Source organism: Cervus elaphus, chromosome 22, assembly GCF_910594005.1.
Source record: "Cervus elaphus chromosome 22, mCerEla1.1, whole genome shotgun sequence".
Classification (NCBI taxonomy): Eukaryota; Metazoa; Chordata; class Mammalia; order Artiodactyla; family Cervidae; genus Cervus; species Cervus elaphus.
In genome coordinates this window covers 12,660,098-12,684,449 of record NC_057836.1, presented here as the reverse complement: position 1 = coordinate 12,684,449, position 24,352 = coordinate 12,660,098, and the positions used below count along the sequence as shown (strand labels likewise).

The 24,352-nt window shown below is 44.1% G+C and overlaps 2 protein-coding genes across 5 annotated transcripts in view; one reads left to right on the top strand and one right to left on the bottom strand.

Annotated features, from left to right (window-relative positions):
* KDM5A (lysine demethylase 5A) overlaps window positions 1-7,475 on the bottom strand; it is a 67,685-nt gene extending 60,210 nt beyond the window's left edge. For both annotated transcript variants that reach the window (XM_043882676.1, XM_043882677.1), the window contains exons 1-3: window positions 6,948-7,475; window positions 4,371-4,448; window positions 3,223-3,345 (exon numbers count right to left, since the gene is read on the bottom strand). In XM_043882676.1, the coding sequence (XP_043738611.1) occupies window positions 3,223-3,345; window positions 4,371-4,448; window positions 6,948-7,112 (366 nt within the window). In that variant the 5' untranslated portion in view covers window positions 7,113-7,475. The remainder of the gene's footprint in view (window positions 1-3,222; window positions 3,346-4,370; window positions 4,449-6,947) is intronic.
* A 37-nt stretch (window positions 7,476-7,512) lies between these two features.
* The window catches only part of CCDC77 (coiled-coil domain containing 77), a 30,482-nt gene continuing 13,642 nt past the window's right edge, over window positions 7,513-24,352 (top strand). Inside the window, exons 1-4 of one of the 3 annotated variants that reach the window (XM_043882680.1) lie at window positions 7,513-8,286; window positions 15,768-15,820; window positions 17,591-17,834; window positions 21,829-21,971. In XM_043882680.1, the coding sequence (XP_043738615.1) occupies window positions 15,783-15,820; window positions 17,591-17,834; window positions 21,829-21,971 (425 nt within the window). In that variant the 5' untranslated portion in view covers window positions 7,513-8,286; window positions 15,768-15,782. Of the gene's footprint in view, window positions 8,287-11,245; window positions 11,310-11,564; window positions 12,124-15,767; window positions 15,821-17,590; window positions 17,835-21,828; window positions 21,972-24,352 lie in introns of those variants that run through there. The other 2 variants (XM_043882678.1, XM_043882679.1) reach the window with 2 other exon arrangements.

Genomic DNA, 24,352 nt, shown 5'->3' with positions numbered 1-24,352 from the left:
GAAGGAAACCAGTGAGGCTGAAGCAAGTAGGGAGAAGCAGTACAGAGAAGAAAGAGAAGCCTTCTCGGTAACGTGTGTTACCCAACACAATTACCACCATTACATAACAATCTGCTCTGTATTCTAAGCACTTCCAGCTAAATTTCCATCAGTAACGATAGAGCTCCATGGATCCAGTCATGCTTCTCACCCAGGTCTGCCAATTTCTGACAGCAGCATGATCAGGGTGTTGACCAGAGTAAGACAGAACTGACTCACAAAGACATCAAAGCCACGACTCTGGCTTCATGTTTGCAATACTCCAACAATCTAAGCAGGCCTAATACTTAAAAACACACAAAACCTTAATACTTGCATTCCGCAGTTGAGAGATCCAGAGATTATCACGCATAATTTCATTTACTCCAAACACTTGCCATGCAAGGTATCACACCACTGTCATTAGAAAACATCACATGACCCATGCCCTAAAAAGAGATACATGGCACACACTTAAATTGAACACAAAGAATACAAACCCTTAGTCAAACTTAACAAGAGTAATGTCAATCAAGGCCAAAATTTCAGTCCAATGAAAAACAAAGTCCAGTTAGCAGGGGACAATTTTAACAGACAAAAAAGCAGCAGCAGTATTCAACTTAAAAGCTCCCTCTCAACGTTCCACTAAAAAGTTGAAGGACAAAAAGCCATGCTCCCAACAGGGCAAGAAGACCAAGGAAAAAGCAGATGTCTGAGTGACGCTCTAGCAAGCAGAAACAACAACCAAAAAAGCCCCAAGCAACAGAAGTGAGCCAAAGAGCAGCAACATACAACCTGGAAAGGCTTAAGAAATGGAAGCATCAATATCTTCAAAATTAAATTTAAAAACAACAGTGTTGACTGAAAGCCTGTATAAAACCAGTCAGGCCTCCCCCAGGCAGCACACTCAGGCAGCCATCCCTCTTCAACCCCAGCAGAAGACTACAGATCTACTCTCAGGAGAGTCTGAAAGGACTTGAACCTAAGAAAGAAACAGGTTAGTAAACTAGACAATCAGTCTGACAGTCTCATATCCAACTAATGGCAGTTCAAAAAGAGAAAAAAGATAAATGGAAGAAATTGGCAAAGAATTAACACAAGTTACAAAAACTCAAGGATGGGAGTTCAGATTAGAAAGATTATCAAGTGCAATAAACATATGCAATGAAAATTAACACGTACCAGTGCGTATCACTGTGAATTCTCAAAGTACTGGGAATAAAGATCAGACTTTGTGTCTTAGAAAAAGTCACGTACAAAGAACAAAAATTAACATGGCATCATTCTTCTCAATAACAATACTAGAAGCTAGATAATGGAGTACAGCTTTCAAAATACAATTTTGAAGTGAAATGATCAACAATTTAGACTGCTATACTCACCAAACTACCAATGAAATTTAAAAGTAGAACATTTCTAGACAAGCAAAAAATTTACATTTCGTTTACTTTCTTGCCATCAAACTAGCAGAAGAAATGTTTCACCAAAACAGGAATAAACCCAGTAACAGGAAGACTTAAAACAAGGAGAAAGGCAAATGGAATTCCCAGAATGATGCTAGTGAAAGTTCTAAGCTGACAGCTGACCTTAAAAAAACCACCAATCTGGATTGGGGTAGGAAAGAGAACTCCAGAGGAGTAACTCCAAGAAGGAAATGTACCGGACAGGTTTTCTGCTGGGTGAAACCATACTGAGAGATTTTATACTTCTGGAACGATCTGAAAATAAATCTTTGATACTCAAAGAGAAAACTTACAAAATAAAAAAATATAAGGGGACTATTAACTCCAAGGAAAATAAAAATTGGTTCAAGGAAACAATCATAGCATGCTATTAAGCACAAGGACAAATAAATTTATATTTATGCAGTCACAGCAATAATTAAAAAAAAATTTATCTAACTACATTATAAGGGACTAGGGCACTTGAAGTATGAAGTACATAAGGATTTAATTTTTATACCCATTGCCCATCTCTTATAGTAAAAAATCAGTGTGGATTTTTAAAACTAAAACAATGAAAAAACAGCATGATCATGTTATTTGGAAATATGGAGATCAAAATCAGAAACAGCTAAAAGAAATGAAAGTGATTAGCTCTAAAGAGCGCTAATAGGAGTGGAGAGATGGAGAAGGGAGAATGTTAGTTTTTACTATAAGCCTTTTTAAAAATGTGTTACTTTAACAAAAATTTCTCTTAAAAATGACTAGAATCAATGTTCCTTGCTGCACTGATGATAAACCATAACTGTTTATGTAAAAATTCCACTGAATTATAGGCATTCCAAGTAACACTTTTTACAATCAAAAATAACCACTGAAAAAGACAAAGTGATTTAATCAAAACAGGAAACAATCACACTGACAATTTAACGTCTCAGGAAACTTAAAACCTGCTTCCCATTAAAAAACAGTGGGAATCAAAGTATGTTAAAATCATGTCTAAAATAACAAAAATTCAAGAGATGTTCATCAGTTGTGAGCCAAAGATGACTTTTTTCCCAAAGTAAAGGGCATACCGAACAACCTAAAAATATTATCAGAGCTCTCAGTATTCTGTGCAGTTTTCAGCCTTTGCCTCTTGCTAGAAAGTAAAATGTCCTGTTAATGAGACATTCACCAAGGGACAGAGGGCAGAGCAATGGTCACCTTTGGGGAGAAGTACTGACTGGGAGGGAGAGGAAGGAGCTACAAGTGTTTGGAACACTCGCTGTCTTGATCTGGGCGGTGTTGAGACAAGTATGCACTCCTATAGAAAGATCAACTCAGCTGGACATTTAGGACTTGTGCATCACACTTTTACCTCAAGCCTCAATGTAAAGGAAAAAGTTCATGTGGAGAGAAGCAGCAATCTCACTATGACATTTAAGGAAGAAAAGTATTATAAACTACAAACAAGATAACCACAAGTCAAAATGTCTGCCTTTCAGCTTTAAATCTCAGATTTATAAGCATTTTCATAGGTTAGAGGGAAGAGACATCCATGGGAACTTGAAGATGAAATTCCAATGAACTCCAGGACAAGCAAACTTATCACAAAATATTTGCTAATTAAGATGTACTTCATAAGCAGTAGCCCCTCCTCTATGGTCAATCAAATCCTACCTAGAAAGCAAGCAATGTTTGCCATCAAGTATATCTGAAATTCTAATTTCACAAATTTTCTAGCCTCTGTTCTAGTATCTTAACCAACTACAAGCCTCACCTTGCTCAAAGCATACAGATCCAGAATTTTTCTCTCCACCACAGGGATCTTGAGAGTAGATCCCTGAAGTTCCCAAAATTTTGCTAGTTGATCCAAGAAGTCCAACCTCACTCTGGTCATAGCCTAAGATTAATAAAATAGAAAAGTCAAAAATAGGAACTAAGTTATGGTTGAAAAATTGAGTTTTACTTAACAAAGGTACTCATCTCTCAAAAAAAATTCAGACTTTTCAGCACTGCTTAGGCGAACCTTATAAAATAAGTTTAAAAAAAAAAAGCAAACTTTACTAGGTTAGCTAAACTTTACTAAGGCAAAAAAGTTAATTTATGTGAAAGGTTCTCATCTAAACAAAGCAATTTTTTATAAAAGTTAACTTTAAGCTAATCAGAAAATTTAATAAATCAAATTATTCTGTTTCTAAGCATTCCATGCCTGACATTTCATCTGTAGATAATATGCACACTTCAGGGACACCAACTCTCTACCTCACTGACATTGAGACTCTTCATCAACTATCTTATTATAAGAACCTAAAGGAAAACAATAGGTATTAAAATGAAAAAAATTATCAATGTTTTATGAGCATCATAGAAAACAAACAAACAGGGTAACACGTTAAGCCTTAACGATCTTTAAGATCTCTCTCGTATTCTAGAACAGTTTTTATCCACATTGAAGCATCCTCTGAAAATCTAGCAAGCGGAAGGAACAACTATTTAAACAAATTTCAAGTTGGAAATTTAAGACAGATCAGTAATATTTAAAAAAAGATCTTAATAAATCAGATTAAGAGTCCTAGAAAAGTTCTGTCAGAGGGGGGAAAAAACCCTCTGAAACTAGGTTTTAATAGAAGAATTTTTAAAACTATTTCCCAAAAGACTACAGGATACAGAATCTTCCAACACTAACGACAATAAAAAAATTTAGTGGAATAATAAGCACCGAGGAAAGCAGATAGTTCCCCATAACCCCAGTTAAGTAGAAAAAACTCTATTATAAACAACTTTTTTAAAAATCAGAAGCATCCTTCCATTCAGTCACAATTCACATTAACTCTGAGCCTCAGTTCATGAGTTTCTCAAAGGTCTCCACCTGAAGTCCTGATATGAAGAAATCAGGAGACAAAACAGTGATAAGACAATACTCACCTCAAGTTCATTCAGGCGCTGGACTCTGGGAGTAAAACGGAAGCTTTTGACTTCACATGCAAATGGAGGCTGCCAATCCTAAATAGGGGGAAAAAAAATTCTTCACATTCTTATATTGGTTAATAAGAAAGGAATTCATTCTCTTAATTTATGGGATGAGTTGCCACAAATCATGATGGCAACACACCAACTTACCAGTCTTCTCTAGTGAGAGACAGAACATTTTTAAGATAAAATAATTTATTACTATCTCCAATTACTTACCTCTAACATTCTAATACTAAAATTATCTTATCTGTTTCCTCTTCAAATCTCCCACTCCCATACTGCACAATTATGCTTTCCCCAATCACTCAAGTGGAATCCAATCAGCTCATCTCAATACAGCATCGAATAATCATCCAAGTTTATCAAATTAAAAAGAAAATAGAATTTGAAAGAAATGAAAAAAGAGTAAAATTAAAGACCAAAAGATAACGTTTTAAAAGTACTTATGTAATTGGACAATGTGTTTTTTCATTCATGTGGAATGTGACACAGCACTTTAAAGTCTACGTTACATAAATGTTCTCTTCAAAGCCCAGCTTCTGGGCAACCAAATTTTTTTTTTTTTTTTAATGAAAATAAAAAAAAAAGTAAGCAAACCCACAAAACAAGGACAATTTCCAGATTGGAGACGTGGTATAACTGAAATGAGATAGCACATTTCAAGTAGAGTTCTAGAGACCATAGTTTGACTTGGCCTAAATAATACTAAATCTATTTTAAAATGTGAAAAGAAGTTTACAAAAAATTATCTTACCTTGGAAACTAAAGAAATCCAACAATACTGAAATTAAATTCTGCTTGTAAACATTTATTTTCAGTAATGTGACACAAAGAGAAGGTATATTATTTCAATTTTTTTAAGTAACGAAAAGTAGTCAATTTTTTTTGAACCAAAAGGAGCCTTGAATAGAATTTCTATTTCATTAAGACAACAGAGTAAATGAACATATAGTTCAGGAAAAGCTTCACTGCTTAAGGTTTTGTCAATTAGGGAATCGTGAAAAACAAAGGATTAAATGAAAATAAATTTTTCATAAAAGTGAAGTCCTAAGAGGATGGCAATACACATACATCATTCATGACAGCACTTATTTCTTAATCTTTTGCTTGTGAGTGATGGTCAATAATCTTAACCAAACTGACTGAGCACAAGAGAAGTAGCTTGTCTGGGTTTCAGAATCAAACTGAGTGATCCAGATTCAAAAATTTACTTTGCCCAAGATCACACATCTGATAAGTTATTTAACTTATCCAGACTCACCTCATCTTGTAAAATGAGACCTTATTTACCTACTAGGGCTTCAAAGAATATTAAACAAAAAAATCTGTAAGTGCTACATTAGCTGCTCCTCCTCCTCCCTCTCAGCTAACCTCTTTTTATTCACTGCTCTACATGCTTCTGTGGTAGTAAAAACCGAAACTTTTTAAAATACAACGTGTAAAAACAACAAAATTTTAACTACTAGGAGACAAAACATAAAGCAAAGTATCACTTTAAGAAGCACTCAGGCATGGCTCACAGACCTTCACCAGCACTGCGAGTACTTGCTAGAAATGCAAATTCTAGAACTTCCATATCCAGAAACTGGTTCTAGACTGGGAATGGGGCCCAGAAATCTGCATTTTAACAAACATTCGGGTGCCCCTGGGGCAAGCAGACCAGAAACACCAGCTGGAAAGCACTGAACCTAACGGGCAGAGGAAAAAAAAAACAAAACACCTTCTGACCTTGAGCAAATCCTCAACCTCTTGGGGCACTGAGGCCCACAAAACAAGGCACAGTATCAGCTTTCTCACCGGAAAGATTGAGGATTGTAACCAACCTATGGGCAAACCCAGCTAGCTGCAATAGCTGCGACTCTATATCTTTTAAGATTTCAACGTTTTCTTCCACCTCCATTATGGACCAATTCTTTCTAAACCTCCGAATTTTTACAATAAACGCTGCTCCTTCTCTTCCCCGGGGAAGACTTTTTTCATTACAGCAGTAATCAGTCTGGGGTTCTAGTTTGGTGACACCACCCCAAGGGCCTAAGAGCTCAGATTACCACTTAGTAAAGAAATCTTAGCCCTGAGATGAGGCCTGCGAACATTTAATCAATTAAGCGTCAACAGGGCTGGGAGAAAAGCAGCAGCCGTCGGAACCACAGCTTTTCCTATCGCACAGAAACGAGTGTACAACACACACACAGACACACACACACCCCACCCCACCCCCACCCCCCCACCCCCCGCGGGCCGGGCTGTCGCGTCACAACACTTCCATCACCTCACAAGAAAAACGAAAGGCTAAAAGCCTTTGCCCACAACCCAAGACGGGAAGGAGAGTATCAGTTCCCAAGTTCTGGGCGGAAGGGCCCCGGGGACATCCTTCTCTCCCCTCCGGACCAGCCGGCATTAAAACCCCAAAGAAACCAAAACGGAAACAAACAGAGAAACTCAGCGTCCAGGTGTCGAGAGACCAGGGCGAGCGAACGTGAAAGCACAGGGGACCGGGAAACCGCGCTGAGGCGATCAGGACTCCGGTACCTTGGGAGGTCGGATTTTGCAGATGCCGGTTTTCTCCGCCATGGGCCGGATGCGGCCAATGAAGCTGAGCGGATCTGTGAACTCCTCCCAGCTGGGCTCAAACACCGGGCACTCCGGCGGCGGCACGAACTCCGCCGCGTAGCCCCCCGGCCCCACGCCCGCCATGACGGCACCAGGGCCCGCGGGGCGGGTGGAGAAGGGCTGGGCTGGGGCCCCGCCGGTCGCGCTCACGTCCCCTGACAGGGGCCGAAGCTCATCTTCTCGAGAGAGACCCGCTCCACACTCGCAGACCGACCCCGCTTCCTCTGGCGTTTGTTATTGTTTCCTTCAGAATTTTTCCCCCCCTCTCCGGACGACGTTCGCCGGAAGTAAGCGTGCGACCAAATCCCTCCGCCGACAGAAAACAGGATTCCTCCGCAGTGGCTCTCTCCTGAGCGACCTTCCTTCCCCTTCCCTCTCCCGGCAGTTCGGCTCGCTCCTGAGTTCCTCGTGTGCCGAAGTTCCGCGCTGTCCACGACTCCCGGCGGCACAGCCCCGCGGCCCCTCCTACTGGGCGGTAGGGGAGCGGCCGGCCTCACGGGGCGCTCTTCCGGCGCGGAGGACGCGTAATGCGCCGGGGGCAGAGGTTCTGCTTCCGTCAAGCCGAGCTGGGCCCCTCTTTGTGTATGTACGGACCGGAACACAAGCTGCCTGTCTTCGCCCGGCTGCCTGTTTCAACTTCCGTGTCCGCCTGTTTCCAGATAACTACGCTTTCCAGCGTCTGTTTTTTTTAGTCCTTTCATTGTTACTGTCTCTTTCTCATCCCACTCGGCCACTTTAACCCGCCCCATCTCCATGGCAACAGTTTCAGGTTCAGCCATCCCGGCGAATCTCTCATCGACCGGCCCTCGCCACCATCCAGGAGTTGATTTTCGTTCACAGAGAAGCAAAGGCTGTTGACTTTGCTTTTCCAACCATTGACAACCCCCACAGCTTTTCAACAGCAATCGCTCTCTGGCAGCCACGCGCCGTAAGCCTTTCTCAGCTTTCTGTAACATCTACGCCAGCTGTTGCGGCCCTGCTTGTCAAACATTCTACGCCAGAGTCCATCTCCACTTCCTGCAAGTTGTGGAGAGTAACACAGGAAGGACTAAAGAAGAAACCGTGAAAGGGCAGTTCTTGTATCTATTGGAAGGAAGACTTATTTCCCAGGGCTTGTTCTCATGCTCCTTGTGCAATCTCAACTTTCCCCACGAACTAAATTAGCAGCTATGACTCTCAAATCTGTACTTCCGGCCTGGACTCCTCTCCTAAGCTACAAATCAATATATCTGCCTACCTACCAGACAGCTCCACTCTGGTAAACCATGAACTTGTAGTTCCCCACTGGTTTTTTTTTTTTTTTCCCCAGTATTTCCAGTTTCCATGGATGACTTCATTCATCTATTCATTTGGCCTGAGCCAGAAATCTAGAAATAATCCTTAACTCCTCCTCCCTCACTATGCATAATCTGATGTTGAGGAGGTTGCGAGAGAGGGATGGATTGAAAATGCCCCTGGGGCATTTGAATGGATGGTAACGCTTTGACCTAGAGCTAGAATATAAGAAGCAGAGCGCTGTTAACTGTAGGGGCCACACACGGGGCGGGGCGGGGCGGGGGAGAAATGTTACACGTGGGTTCATGCTTTCTGCAAGTTACTGAGCATCTGCATGTATGTTCCCTCACAGAGCACTTATATTCGGATGGTGGAGGGAGACAAAATCATGAGTACTAGCAAATAAATATACTATTTTCGGTGGCCATAAGGTCTTGAAAAGTAGTGAAGGTAGAGTGTGGAAGGGTGTTAAGTGGGGATAGGGCGACCAGAGAAGTGCTCAAGGCTGATGACATCTGAATAGAGCTATGTTATATATAATGACAACTTACTACCTCAATATCAAGGGGTAGGAGTTACTTCCAATTAAGGAGATGATATTTGCATTGGCCTTGGTAAGAATTTTATGGGTGAGGGTTCATGGAAAGGGTGAATTCAGATTTTTTTTAAAAAGTGTGAGCGAAAGCTGCAAAGTGCATGCTGCATTTAGGAAAAAACTGGTTATTTATTGTAATAGAGATAGGTGGGGTCAGATTATGGCAAAGTTTAAATGCCCTGTTAGTATCTGGATTTCATCCTCTACTCTGGGGAGTCACTACAAGTTAGGAGACAGCCTGGGCCCTGGGTCCCTTTTCTGCAGTGTTTGCACCTGGACAAGTCTCCTGGGCAACAGAATACAAAGAAACCACAAGGGACTAAAAATAACTGTGGTGCATGCAGCAGTTGGGGCAAATTATGAATTTTAAGATGCAACTTTTTAAGATGCAAAAAGACCAAAACCCAACTGCCATGATCCCTGGACACAGTACCACCAAGGAGGCAGGCGACCACCTAAGCCACCCCTCTGGCCCATCCACCGCTACCCTCACCCTCACCCTATTTAAAGGACCTGCTGGGTGGGTGGGCAGGGGTGGCTTTGAGTGAGCCAAGGAAAAGTGTTACTTGTTTTCACTTTATTGAGCCCCAATAAAGCCCTGCTGGAATTTTTCTTCTGGACCCTTTTCAATTTCTATTGATTAAAGGGTCCAGGAACTCAGGTAGGTAATAGTATGACCTGTCCAGAGTATGCTTTAAAAAAAAAAAAATCATCTTTTATAGAATGGATTGTAAAAGGGGGGAGGGGAATCTTTAGGCAAAAATGCCAGTTAGAAATCTATGGAAATAGTCCAAGCTAAAGATAATGCGACATGGAGTGGAAATAAGTAGTAAGATATAAATTTGAAAGCCAGTAGTATGACAAGATCACCATGATTTTTTTTTTTTTTTTTTAATGCGGGTGCCAAAGTGAAAGTCGCTCAGTTGTGTCTGACTTTATGATCCCATGGCCTATACAGTCCATGGAATTCTCCAGACTAGAATACTGGAATGGGTAGCCTTTCCCTTCTGGAGTATATTACTGGAGTGTTCCCTTCTCCAGGGGATCCTCCAAACCCAGGGATCGAACCCAGGTCTCCCACATTAGCAGGCAGCTTCTTTATCAGCTGAGCCACAAGGGAAGCCCAGGAATACTGGAGTGGGTAGCCTATCCCTTCTCCAGCAGATCTTCCCCACCCAGAAATTGAACTGGGGTCTCCTGCATTGCAGGTGGAATTTACCAGCTGAGCTACCTGGGAGACCCCAGGTGCCAAAAGAGAAAAATACTGAGCTAAGGTGTCTGGGAATATCTTGACTGTAACTAACAGAAAATCAAAAAAGAGGTGGAAAAGAAGATTTAGAAGATGGCAAGTTCCTTTTAGACATGCTTATGTGTCAGACCAGTGAAGAGTCCCAGGTTTTCCTTAGCAGTAGTGTTACCAACCAGGGTCCTTGGACTCTAATCAATAGAAATTGAGGCCAGGTAAGAAATTCAGGCAAGGCTTTATTGGGGCTCATTCTGCAGCAGGAGGGAGTGAAAACAAGTGACTTGCCTCTGGACCAAAGGGGTGGCTTATGTGGTCTGTCTGCCACCTTAATGGTTCTGTGTGCAAGCAGCAGTTGGGTTTTGGCCTTTTTGTTTCTTACTGTTCATTATTTTCCACAACCCTGCATGCACAGTTATTTTTATTCCCTTATAGTTTCTTTGTATTCTGTTACTGGAGGAGTCATTTATCAAGGTGCAAGCATAGCAGTAAAGGGTCCCCTGTCCCAGCCCATTCCAAAAGTTGTAGCCCTGAGACTAAAGTGCCTTTCCCCCTACTTCTTGTTCTTCTGCAAAGATGAAACCACAATTGGCTTTTAACTAACTATATGATTTAAGGAAGTTTCTCACACCTCTTAGGAAAAGGAGGTAGTGTCTGCTACCTGATAAAAAGCGCATTCATATACATAATCTTCTGACTGTACAAACTGATCCAACAAATCCTATCTTGGCTCTAAGCCACCAGATCATTGAAGGAGAAGCTATAATGTCTTAGACTCTTCACCTCCGTAGAGATAAATTCGTATATCACAACTCATAATAATCCTGTGATTATTTACTGCATTCATGAAAACAAGCCTAAACTGGGAGACCTAAACTGCGCCAGAACTAGCACGACTGACCTCAAACATCACACCCCCCCGGACCTCCTCCACCAGGAGTGCTGTGTGCAGAGGTGAAACTATATTTCCCAGTAACCTCTGCGGGGCAAGGAGCGCGAGAGAGGGCGGGAAGGGGGCGAGCCTTTGTATGAACAGCTTTCCTATTGGTGCTCAATCCAGGGGCTGTGTAAGCCAATGGGCGATTGGGCGGGCTCATGCCCGCCGCGCCGCCCCCCGGTTTGAGTGTTTTTTTCTGTTGGGTGCTTGGCGTCTGTGGCTCCCGGCAGGGTGAGTGGAGTTCCGGGTTCCAGGAGGGGGAGGTCAGGGAAGGGGTCTGGGGAGGAAAAGAGGGATTGTGCCCGGGGCTGGGGTACTAACTGTGTGAGCAGTGCGGATGGGGAGGGGTGGGAGCCTGAAAGGGCTCGTCGGGAGGCCCGGGCCGTAACGGACAGTTAGCATCTTTAGGGGGAGGATAGGTGGCGCGGGAGGATGGGGGCTCTGGTCTCCAGGGGGTCAAAACAGGACGAAATGGAGAAAGGAGTACGGAACGTAGGCTCCTGGGATTCCCTCATCGTCCCCGCCGGGCTCAGCCTCACGTTCCTCATTTGTGAAGTTGAGGGATAAGATCCTTCACGGAGTTGTGGGGTTAAACTAATAAATGCCCAAGTGCTAAACAGATTTTAGTTTTAAGTAGACAAGCTATAGAAAATGTAAACCCAAATAAAAATAGGGATGGGTAGAAGCTGATTGAAACACTGTAATTTGTGTTATAAACAAGGGCCAAGTTCTTTCAGGAGCTGGGACGATGCTTCCATCTGCAGATAGTACACACGGTCGTGGGAGAGGTGGGAACCCCAGAGAACCTATTCCGTCCCCTCTTAGAGAATGACAAATGCGCTCCCTCTACAGGTAGTTCGTTTTGGATGGAGAGACTCAGGGAAGAGATGGAGGAGGTGGTACTTGAGTTTATCGTGTGCAGATTGAATTTCATTAAGTGAGGTTATGAGTGGAGGGAACTGTGGACCAGCTGAAGGGAAGCTCCTGAACAAAGATATTGACGCCGGAGTACATTAGGGGAGTGGAGGAAAACAAGGCAGGAGAGGTAGGTTTGGGCCATACATTTAAAAAGCCGTGAGGGTTAGGCAGAGTTTGATTTGGAGCATTAGACTAAGAGAAACACCGATGAATCTTAACGACTTTTTAGTCAGGTGAGGGGTTGGGTAGAACAGTTAAGTCATTGTAGTAGGTTAGGTAAGAAGACATGGAGGATCCCTAATTAACACCCGTCCTTGTCAGAAGAGGGTCAAGAGAAGGAGTAATGAAATGAGTACATTTTCAAATCCAGGTTACTTGAAAGATGCTGAATTGGTAACTGAAATAGGAAGGTCAGAAGGAGCATGTTTGGGTGACAAAGGTGATGTATTTGGGGAGCATTAGCTTTAAGATGCTAAAAAATATGTGGCTTGAATGATTTTTTTAATATTAAGGAGTTTCATCAGTCAGTTATGACCACATTTCTGGGTTCATGACCCAGGAGTGAGCTGCTTCATTCTGGTTTTTTCTTTTTTTGAGTTAAACATTTCAAGCTCCAATGGGACATATATAGATGAAAATATGTTACATAATTGAAAATTCAAGTCAGGAGATTGAAAGATCTCATTTATTCATTCTAGAAGTCATTGTAAGTTATTCTTTTCCAGGTCGTGTTTTAGATGATATAGGTAATTATCAAAAAGAAGTGGGACTAATGTTCCCAAAGAAATGGAGAGAGGAAGTAGTAAAGAAAGTTGAAGACAAAGCCTTTTGAACCAAGGGAGTAAAATTTTCAGTGAAAATAGTAATTGTATGCATTTATTGAGTGCTTAAATGTGTTGGACATGTGCTCTGCTCTTTTATTCATTTAATCCTTACACCAGCCTGTGACATATATGCTATTATTATCCCCATTTTCTAATGAGTAACTGAATTTTAAAGAGGTTAAGTAAAAACTTCCTCAAGGCCACACAGCTAATAGGGGACAGAACTTTGGCTCAAACCCAAGTCTGCTTGATTTCAGAACCTGTGCTCTCAACCACAAAGCAATATTTTAAAAAAGAAGTTAACATTGTCAGGCACGCAATCAATGCACTTATTGAATGGAGAAGGACAGAAGCAAAAGAAAATTGGACTTATGAATGTGGATGTCTGCTGATGAAGAAGGCAACTTCAGATGTAGTAGCAGAGTTGAGGTCTTAGAGATTATAAAGCTAAATGAGACCTGAGTGTAGGCAACTTTTTGTAGATGTACAATAGGTCAGGAAGGAGTAAGAAGAGAGGGAGGTGAGAGGTTGCAGGTTGTTAGAAGTTCGTAGAAAGCTCAACTTGCTCTTCACTGATTTGAGGACAGTGGCATTTCAGATACCATCCAGATACATAGACAGGAATGGAGTGCTGCAACGTAGAGGAGCCTTAAAAACGTTAGGCAAAATAAAAGCAGTCAGTCAGAAAGACTACATACCATACGATTCTGTTAGGTAGTTAGAATAGGGAAAAGGAATCCAGAATGGCAGTGCCTAAAAGACCTGGAAGGGAGAAGCCCGCGAAAATAGAACAAAGGAAGGTCCGAGGACCGGAGTGAGAACCTCAGATAAAACAAACAGCACTCCTGGCTGGCCCAATTTACATAGGACAGGCCCAGGGAGAGAAAAACATATAAAAGAGGAGCCAAAGCTAGCTCTCTCTCTCTCCTACTCACTGGGGCTCTCTTCTCTTGGCGTTTTTGGGTCGACATGCCCTCATGCCTCGAAGATGGATTTTCCTGCTATTATCTAAATAAATTAGAGCTGTAACACTGATTTATCTAAGAGCTATAACACGATCTGTTCGAGACCTGAGAGCTATAACATGATCTGTCCAAGACCCAAGAGCTGTGACAACCGAGGGGGGCTTTAATGTCCGTCGCTCCAAATCTTTGTTGTGATGAGACAGAAACTGAGGAGCATACACTCCCCTGACAATTCCATGGGCATGCAAGTCCAGAACAGGAAGCTCTGTGGAGACAGGAAGTAGATTGGTGCTTGCTTACGGCTGCAATGGAGTGGAACTTAGGGGAGAGCTGAAGGTTACCTGGGTTTCTTGAAGTGCTGAAGATGTTCTAAAGCTCCTGATGGTGATGGTTGCATGTGTCTGTAACTCTACTAAACTCACTGAGCTGTACATTGAAATGAGTGAATTGTTTGGAATGTGGATCATACCTCCTGAGAGGGCAGGTTTGGTGGTGGGAGGTCTGTGTTGGGGGGCTCAGTTTGGGGCATGTTAAGCTTGAGAGACCTGCTCAGGCAGAGGTGCATGAGTCTCTTGAGGGCACTCAGGAATAGAGGCTGCATTTGAGAACCACTGGTGTATTCCTGGTATTTAGCCTTATTCCACAAGGCTTCATGAGGTCGCCAAGGCAGTAAAGATGAGAACTAGAGTGACTGAAGATCAGTGGCCAGTGAGGAGGGAGGGAAATGAGGAGCACGTGGTGTCTGGGAGGCTAAGTGCAGGAAAGCTCAAGGAGGTTGGGGGAGGAGGGGGGAGAGCACAGGGTTGTGAGCAGGAAAACGGCACCTGGAATTAACCAAAGTGGTGCGTGCTTTCGCTCCTTTTCACAGAATTCCTCCCAAGGGACTGAAGATTATAGGCAGACATTTATCAAGCAGAAGAGCGCTGGGATAGACCGTTATGTCACCTCTCGCCTGCTCACAGTCACAGTGGAGTGACAGCAGGCTTGATGAGAAAGCTTTCCCCAAAGCCAAGTTTACGAAGAACCCTTCCCATGCCCCATCTTCCCCTCTCCCCCTCTTCCCCTCTCTCCCCTTCACATAACATGGCATTCCCTCTTTGACAGTGAAGTTTATCTTCCTGAAAATTACTGTGACAAGATTGATCTGTGTAGAAAGATGGTACTGACAGTCCTACTTGCAGGACAGCAAAGGAGACACAGACATAAAGAATAGACTTTTGGGCTCCGTGGGAGGAGGAGAGGATGGGATGATTTGAGAGAATAATTGAGACATATACATTACCATGTGTAAAGTAGATGACTTGTGTGAGTTCCATGCGTGAAGCAGGGCACCCAAAACCAGTGCTCTTGGACAACCTAGAGGGATGGGGTGGAGAGGGAGGTGGGAGGGGGGTTCAGGATTGGGGGGACACATGTATACCTATGGCCGATTCATATTGATGTATGGCAGAAACCATCCCAATATTGTAAATATCCAATTAAGAAATTTGATTGATCTGTATTATCAATTGAAATGGAAATTGTGCATGAACTTTTTAAAGATAAAACAATAGATGCAGCACACCAAGTAAAGATAACATCAGTGCCTTTGTATTTAACTGAAATTTACCATGTTGAGTCCTCTACCTGAATTTCCACTTAATTTCTCTTGGTTATTAGAAAGTTTTCTATATTTCCCTATGCTATGATTTCACGGAAAGAATTGTCAATTTGTTTTGCATGTAAATTCATTGCAGAAAACTTTCATACTAGGGCTTTTCTTTTGTGTGCTTGCCATTGAAATGTTAAAGGTCAGTCTGATTGTATTTAAAAACAATGATGAGGAAGAATGCCTGAGTAGGATCCCAGGATTTGGAACTGCTTTAAGTAATACTGCATTCTAAAACATCACATTCTGATGATGTTGGGTGGACTGGTCTGCACATTCTGTACTGTTTTTCTGTTCCTGATCCCTGGTTCTGGATCTTTTGTGTATTTGACAGGTGTGAAAGGACAGCATGAACTTTACCCCTACGCACTCCCCTGCCTGCAGAAAGTAAGACATTTGCTTATTTTTGAGTTGTTGAAATAAAAAACTTAGACGTCTGGCACCTCAGTGCCCACTGGCTTAAGAACTAGAAGGGTTTTGGAAGAGAACTTCCCAACTCTGGATTTGAACTATGTTAGACCTCACTTCTCTATTCTTGTTATGTGGAATTTAGATTAAGAACTAGGACATGGTAAATGTTAATACCAGAATCCAGGCAGTTTGAGTGGGCCTCGATTACAGGAGAAACAACCAACAGACAAAAACAGGAGGCTGTGGACTCAGCCTGCATGACCCCCCCTCTTCGTCACCCTCCTCGTCATCAGCACACTCCTGTTTATAGAACTTCAGAAATCCATTTAGTTAGTTTATCCATTAACCTATTTCCCAGAGGTGTCAGAAGGCAGCACCTTTTTAAAACATGAAACTAAGTAGTATTTCTGTCATGAGCTTTTAATGATTTATAAAGTAGTATTTTTTTCGTCATGCTCATCTATTAAAAGTGCTGCCCATAACTTTCATTAACTACAACTCTGGGCTTGTTTAAACTCTGGTATTAGAAACTCTGGTAGAGTTTCTCTGCTCTGTGATCTATTTTGTTGTAAACTGCAGGCAATTAGCTAAAGTGAATTAATTTTCACATGAGAATTTCTCTGCTTCTGTATCATTTGTTTTCTATAACTTTCATTGTCTCTTGTTTGCTGAAAGCAAACAAACCAAGAAAACCCTCTGATCTAGCCTTTGCTCTTGGCTGGTTTTGGTCTGTATAATTCAGGTCTCTGTTGTTAGACGTTGGGGTCTGATTGGTTGTGTGATTATTGATGAGGCTTTATTTTTTTTAGTTTTTAAAAAATATTTATTTACTTGGCTGCACTGGGTCTTAGTTGCAGCATGCAAACTCTCTCTTAGTTGCTATATGTGGGATCTAGTTCCCTGACCGGGAATCAAACTCATGCTCCCTGATTTGGAGCTTGGAATTACCCACTGGATCACCAGGGAAGTTCCAAGGCTCTATTTTCTAATCCTGAATCTTGATCCACTTAATAACTTATCTAATCTTTAACTCTTGTTCCACTTATATGTCTATCCCTTAAAGTAAACTTTTATTTTGCAAGTACTGATTATAAATGAGTGGTAATATCTTCTGTATATGCATCTACATGCATTTTCCCATTTAATATTCAGATGATTCACTCAGTCATACATGTATCTCAAATTCATGTTTTCTCTAATTTTGAAAATATTCCATTGTCTGAATACACCGTTTATCCATTATCCTATTGAACAGAAATTTGGAAGGTTTACTGTTTTTGTTATCACAAATAATGTTTCTATGAACATTTTTGTGTTGTCACATTATACGTATGTGTAGACAAGAGAATTGCATTTTACTAGATTTAACCAATTTACTTTCTGTAGTTTAACCACATTACCCTCCACCAACAGCATATAAGTGTTCCTGTTGCTGTCTTCTTAATAGTATCAAATTTTCTGACTGTCATTCTCTGGCCTTACTTAGTTGATATTCCTTTTTTTCTTTTAAATGATCTCTTTTTACTGTTTAACTTGTAATTTGAATCCAGCTTTAAGCCTTTAATACCTGGAGAGCAGTTCATAAGATTGATTATTCATGAACCTGTAATATCAAACTCTCAGGTTTGTGAGCACCTTCATTATGAGCACTTTAAGAACATAAGCCTTATTTTTAATTTGAGGAATTGTAACATCTCATAGATGTTCACACAGTTTTATGAATGTATCCTTCCCCTACTCTCACAGGCCTGCAGCTATCCACAAACATGAGGCTGCCGGCAGCTTCAGCAGCCCCGCCAGGTGGAAGGGCGTGTCCTTCTCCGATTCTGTACAGTCGACTCCCCTGCCTTCAGTGGAGGATCGTCTGGCTGTCCTCTGCCCCTCTCAGGAGCTTCTGGAATATTATCAGAAGAAGATGTCTGAGTGTGAGGCAGAGAATGAGGACTTGTTGAAGAAGCTGGAGCTGTACAGGGAAGCGTGCGAGGGGCAGGTAAGGAGGACCCGGCGCGGCCATCCTGGACGCTGAGCGAGCCCGTCCAGTGCTGAGAACACCCGCGAGTGCCAGCTGGCGTCAGAGCACACATGTCCGTGTTCTCTGTAGATCCCTCCCGCCTTGCCAAGCTGCCCTCCTCCCGAGTGCCTCACTGGATCGTGATGCCCCAGACCGCTCTGTCTCTGAAGTCGTGACTCTTCCTCAGCCTTCCTGTGCCTCTGGTTCTTTCCCCGCCCCACGCCTGACTTCACTCCAGTGTTGCCTCCGCAGCTCCCTGACTTCTCAGTTTTCCAAGTGCCGTGTGTCAGCTCCTGGCCGCCCTGTCCCTCTCTAAACGGCACCCCCTTGGCTTCACTCTAGGAGTCGCTGCACTGCCTGCATGTGGCCCTGCTGGTCTGTGCCCCTTGCTGGCACAGCCCGCCCTGTGGCTTACCCCGTCCACCACCTTTGTCCTGGATCAGGGCCTCTCGGCCATGGCCTTATCCACGGCGAGGGCTGGCCAGTTCTTTGTCACACAGACTGTCCTGTGCACAAAGGACCGGTACCAGAATCCCTGGCCTCTGCTCGCTGGATACCAGTAGTCCCCACCCACACCCCCAACTGGTGACAGTCAGCAGTGCCCCCAGACAACACCAGAGTTCTCCTGGGGGCTTAGGCAAACCCCACCCCCCCCACCCCCAACTTGGGTAATGTGGTTACCCAACTTGAGAACCACTGTCCTAGAAAGGTCATTGGAAGATATATTCACAGGAAACAAATCATGGTGTTCTTAGACACCACATGGAAGTTTTACCCTTTAGTGGTAGACTCCCGGTCCCGGCCCCCACCCTTCCAGGCCCGGGCCCTGCCTTCCCTGCTCCTCTTTGGCCCACAGGCCCCTCTCTCCTCTGGCAGCCTCACTTTCCTCCTGACCACGCTCAGTCACCTGCACCCATATCCGTCCCCTCCTCCTCACTGCTCCAGGGAGCATAGTGAGGCTGAACAGATCCAGCAGTTTCTGTTTATTTTTTGGCCATGCCACGCAGCTTGCAGGATCTGATTTCTAACTAGGAATTAAACCCGGGCCATGGCTGTGAAAGCCCCAAATCCTAACCACTAGGCCACTGGGGAACTCTCCTTTGTCTTTGTCTTTAACCTCTTCTGACATTAGCTTTTCCTCCTCAGTATACAGGTAGACTCAAGTCTTTCCCAACAAAAGAGAAAGGTCCCCCTCTAGCCAAGCTTCCCTAACTCTTCTCTTGGGGCAGGGGTAGCTTTCTTTCCCAGCCAGCCTTCCAGAATGGTTTGACTCGGTCACCTGCTCAGCGACTCCTTGACTGCAGCTGCTCCTCCCATGGCTCCAGGACCTGTTGCCTCAGTGACTTCTGCAGTATGTTCCCTATTGACCTCTCTGAGAGGTCTGCTTCCGTTTTGATTCCAGAGTTGTTTTTCTTTCCCAGTGTCTGGCTTGCCTCCCTGACCAGTTCTCAGTCTTCACTAACAGCTTTCTTTCCTAACACCTTTTTTTTTGGGGGGGGGGGGGGGGCGGGGAGAGTGAAGTGAAAAAGACTTAAGTTACTGCCCTCAAAACTGTGTCCCTTTGGAGAAGGTAGGAAGAAGTTCTATCATAATGGTTCAGAGAAGGCGTGGCTAGCTCATGGACATTCTTATGATTGGCTGGCGGTGAGGTCATCAGGAGTCAGCATCATCCCCCTGCTAGTTCCAGCCTGTCTGGGGTCTGTGTACTTGTGGGCAGCATACTGTTAGCATACAATACATTAACTGCTAACTTCTCCCACCTGGAGGGGGTTTTGGTCTTCAGTCTCAGGGCTTAGTAAAACTCAGGTTCTTGATGTCTCATTGCAGAAGAAATTCAGTGAGAGACAAAATGAGACTCAAGAGGTAGATTTATTTAGAGGGAAACTCCACAGACGAGTATGGGCCACTCAGAAGGTGAGAGTGGCCTCTCCTTCCTTAACCTTAAATGTCAAAGTTCTTTGTGATTCTACTGTAAGTGATCTCATTTTGTCCACGCGTTGTCCTCCTGCCTATGGTGTTGTAGCCACGCATTCCGGGAAACAAACTCACTCAGAAGGACAATGCAGATAATGGAGTGCAGTTTATTACACCAGTGGGCCCAAGGCAGAGTCTCCTCTTAGCCAAGGGCCCCAACCAGTGTTTGTGAAAACTTTATATACCCTAAGTGTAGGTGCTCAAACCCTCCTCCCCAAATTCTCTGAAACTAGTCTGAACAAAGGAAAAAAAGATACAATCAAAGTTAACCCATGATTCGTATGCCTTAAGCCTAGGTAGTTAACAGTGGACAGTTATCAATAGGCCTGTGGTCATACCCCAGTAAGCATAATAGAATTTATGATTCTATTCAGTTACACAGATAATTAGGGTATTCTTTAAGGGGAGAGTCTAGGGACCAGCCGTAAAAGCCCTGGGGCTTTTCCATCTGGGGGGTCTGGTTTTCCAGTTGGTATGTCGTTTCCATAGATACTGGGCATATAGCTCAAAGTCCATAGTCCAGCTCAAAATGGAGTCCTGCTTTCAAAATGGAGCCTGTTGTGTTTCCTCTTTCAGTGGGATGGTGACACCCAGGTAACTAGGGCTGACTCTTCCTGCTGAGCTCCATGGTGCTGTGTCCGTATCCAAATTCAAGAACCCCCTTTCCCCCAGCCTGTGCGTACACGTAGACCCCTGTCATCCCCTCCCTCCACTCCTGTCTCTTAAGGCTTCTTTCTTCTTTGTGATGGCGTCAGCGCCTATGGTTCTGCCCAGCCTCCCCCCAGTCGCTTGCTGAGACCCGCTGATCCTGCCCCCCAGACATCCCTCAGTCCCTTCCCGCCACCTCAGCGTCCTTGCTGCCGCACTGTCCAAACTCCTGTCTCGTCTCAGACTCTCAGGCCGCACTCTCACACTCCTGTTCATCCTGAACAGCTTCTCGGATCCAGCCCCTGGGGTCACCCTGCTCCATCGACCTCTCACTTTCCACTCCAGTGATGCTGTGTGTTAGTTCCTCAGTCCTGTCTGACTCTTTGGGACTCCAGGCACTGTAGCCCACCAGGCTTCTCTCTCCATAGGATTCTCCAGGCAAGAATACTGGAGTGGGTTGCCATTCCCTTCTCCAGGGCATCTTCCTGACCCAGGGATGAAACCTAGGTCTCCCACATTGGAGGCAGATTCTTTACCATATGAGCGACCAGGGAAGCCTATTTTTAAGAATACTGGAGTGGGTAGCTGTTCCCTTCTCCAGGGGATTTTCCCAACCTAGAGATCAAACCCGAGTCTCCTGTATTGCAGGCAGGTTCTTTACTGTCTGAGCCATCAGTGATACTGAGGTCCTTGCATTTCCAGCCGTTTCCCAAGAGCACTGCCTTCCTCCGTCTCTGTCTTCCTCTCAAGCTTCAGCTCTCTGGTGGTCTCTGATCCCCCAGCAGCTGTCAGAGATTCTTCGTGTGCCGTGCTTACCCTTCCCCCATGTGTGCTCCTCCATTCAGTCATTCGTTCCTTTTAATCATTGGCATGTGTCTCCCCACACAATTCCTCCTGCTCTGTAAGCAGGAATCACACCTTTCATCTTTGTTTTCCAGAGTTTTATAATGCGTATTACATAAAAAGCATTAAAGTGTGACTTGGGAATTCCCTGGTGTTCCAGTGATTAGAACTTTGAGCTTCCTCTGCAGGGGGCACTGGTTCAATCCCTGGTCAGGGAGCTGAGATCCTGCAAGTTGCACATTGTAGCCAGAAAAAGGAGTGACTATAACAGGTGGATCATGTGGTGTCCTGGGTTCTGTTGTTTGTAAGAGGAGGTGATGTGAGAGCTCTGATGTCATTCACCTTGTGGGTTTAAACTCGTCTGTACACAGCCTGTTGTCATTTGGAGGCTGCATTGCTGAAACTGTCCACTTTGTAATATTTCTACATAAACTGACGCCACTGCATGCAATAAGAGCTACTCCTCTGAAGCCCAATATCTTGTCAGCTGCCTTTTTTTTCCCACCAGCATAAACTGCAGTGGGATTTGCAGCAGAGGGAGGAAGAGATTGCCGAGCTACAGAAAGCTCTGAGTGACATGCAAGTCTGCCTCTTCCAGGAGCGAGAGCATGTCCTACGCCTCTACTCGGAAAATGACCGCCTAAGAATCAGGTACCAATGGGAGGAAGGAGATGCTGGGGGCATGTTTCTAAACCGCATGGAATGAGATGCATTTCTTCCGTGGTCCTCCTCTTGGCTGCATTCCCAGGGATCAGGCTCTGAGATAGGGGTTTGCCTGGACGATGGTGAGTAGGGAGACTCTTAGGGGGAGCAGCTCTGAGCAGATTCGGGTTGAGGGAGAATTTGAATTACAATAGAGTCCACCAAGGAGTTCCCTGGTGGTTCAGTGGTAAAGCATCCATCTGTAGTGGCAGGAGACACAGTTTCGATCCCTGGGCTGGGAAGATCCCCTGGAGAAGAAAACGGCAACCCACTCCAATATTCTTGCCTGGTAAATGCCATGGACAGTGGAGCCTGGTGGGCTACAGTCCATGGGTTTGCAAGAGGTGACACAACTTAGTGACTAAACCACCACCACCAGAGTCCGCCAAGGGACAGAGGTCTTAGTCAGCCCCACAGGGAGTGATCTGTCATTGGATGCGCTCCCACCAGGGAGGGATATAAACTTGGGAAAGGCGGCCCCCTTCAGTCCAGGGCAGTTGCTGGAGAAGGACCGAGCCCCTTGGTGGTGGGCATCTGAGCAGTGTGCCAGGGCACCCGCTATAGCACAGTTCTTTTTTAATTCTGGTAAAATATACTTAACCTAAAATTTACCATTTTAACCATTTTTAAGTGTATAGTTCAGTATACACTTCAGTTAAGTGCATTCATGTCATCGTGCAGCCACACCCCTGTCCATCTCCAGAACTTTCTCACTGTGCCACACAGAGGATTTTTTTAGGACTTGCATGGAATCTGTAGATTGCTCTGAGCAATGTTGACATCTTAATATTATGTCTTCCAATCCATGGACACAGGATATCTTTCCATTTGTTTATTTCATCTTTAATTTCTTACTAGAGTGTTTTCACTATACAAGTCTTTCCTTTTCTTGGTTAATTCCTGAATATTCTTTCTGACGCTGTTGTGCATCAAATTCTTTTCCTAATTTTCTTTTCAGATTTTTCGTTGTCAGCGTATAGAAATGCATGTTGGATTTGTGTTGTGCTCCTTTGCTGAATTCCTTTACTAGTTCTAACAATTTTTAAAATTTTTAAAAAAATTTTTTGTGGAATCCTTAGGGTTTTCTGAGTATAAGATCATGTCATCTGTGAACAAGGATTATTTTATTTCTTGCTTTCCAACTTGAGTGTCTTTTCTTCCTTTTTCTTGCCTACTTGGTCTGGCTAGGACTTTAGTACTAAGTTAAATAGAAGTTTCACAATGGGCAGCCTTGTTCTTGATCTTAGTAGAGAATTTGCAGTTTTTCACCATTGAGTGTGACTTTAGCTGTGGGTTTTTCATTTGTGGCTTTTATTGTGCAGAGGTTGTTTCCTGCTCTTCTTAATTTGTTGAGTGTTTTTATCTAAAAAGGGTGTTGAATGTTGTCAGATGCTTTTTCTGTATCAGATGATGATCATGTGTTTTCCTCCTTCATTGTGTCAGTGTGATGTATTACTTTGATCAACTTTCATATGTTGAACCATGCTTGTATTCCAGGAATAAATTCCACTTAATCCTGGTGTATCCTTTTAATATGCTGCTGAATGCAGGTTTGCTAATGTCCTGTGGAGGATTTTTGTATTGAAGTCTGTAAGGTCTGTAGTGGTTTTCATGTAGTGTCTGTCCAGCTTTTGCATCAGGGCAGTGCTGGCCTCATAGAAAGTAAAAGGAACTGTTGCCTCCTCTTCAGTTTTTGGAAAAGTTTGAGGATAATTGCTGTTAGTTCTTTAAGTGTTCAGTGGAATTCACCACAGAAGCCATCAGGTCCAGGGTGTTTCTTTGTTGGGAGGTTTTTGATTCCTGGCTCAATCTCCTTAATAGTTTCAGCCTTGACCTAATGTAGCACTTCCTTTCAGCTCTGGGATGCAATGAAAGGTCACCTTCCACGACACCTGTTCCATGGGTCAGCACGGTGTCCCAGGTCACCGTCCACGACACCTGTTCCATGGGTCAGCACGGTGTCCCCCGGGTCACCGTCCACGACACCTGTTCCATGGGTCAGTGCGGTGTCCCCCGGGTCACCGTCCGCATCACCTGTTCCATGGGTCAGCGCGGTGTCCCGGGTCACCTCCCGCATCACCTGTTCCATGGGTCAGCGCGGTGTCCCGGGTCACCTCCCGCATCACCTGTTCCATGGGTCAGCGCGGTGTCCCGGGTCACCTCCCGCATCACCTGTTCCATGGGTCAGCGCGGTGTCCCGGGTCACCTCCCGCATCACCTGTTCCATGGGTCAGCGCGGTGTCCCGGGTCACCTCCCGCATCACCTGTTCCATGGGTCAGCGCGGTGTCCCGGGTCACCTCCCGCATCACCTGTTCCATGGGTCAGCGCG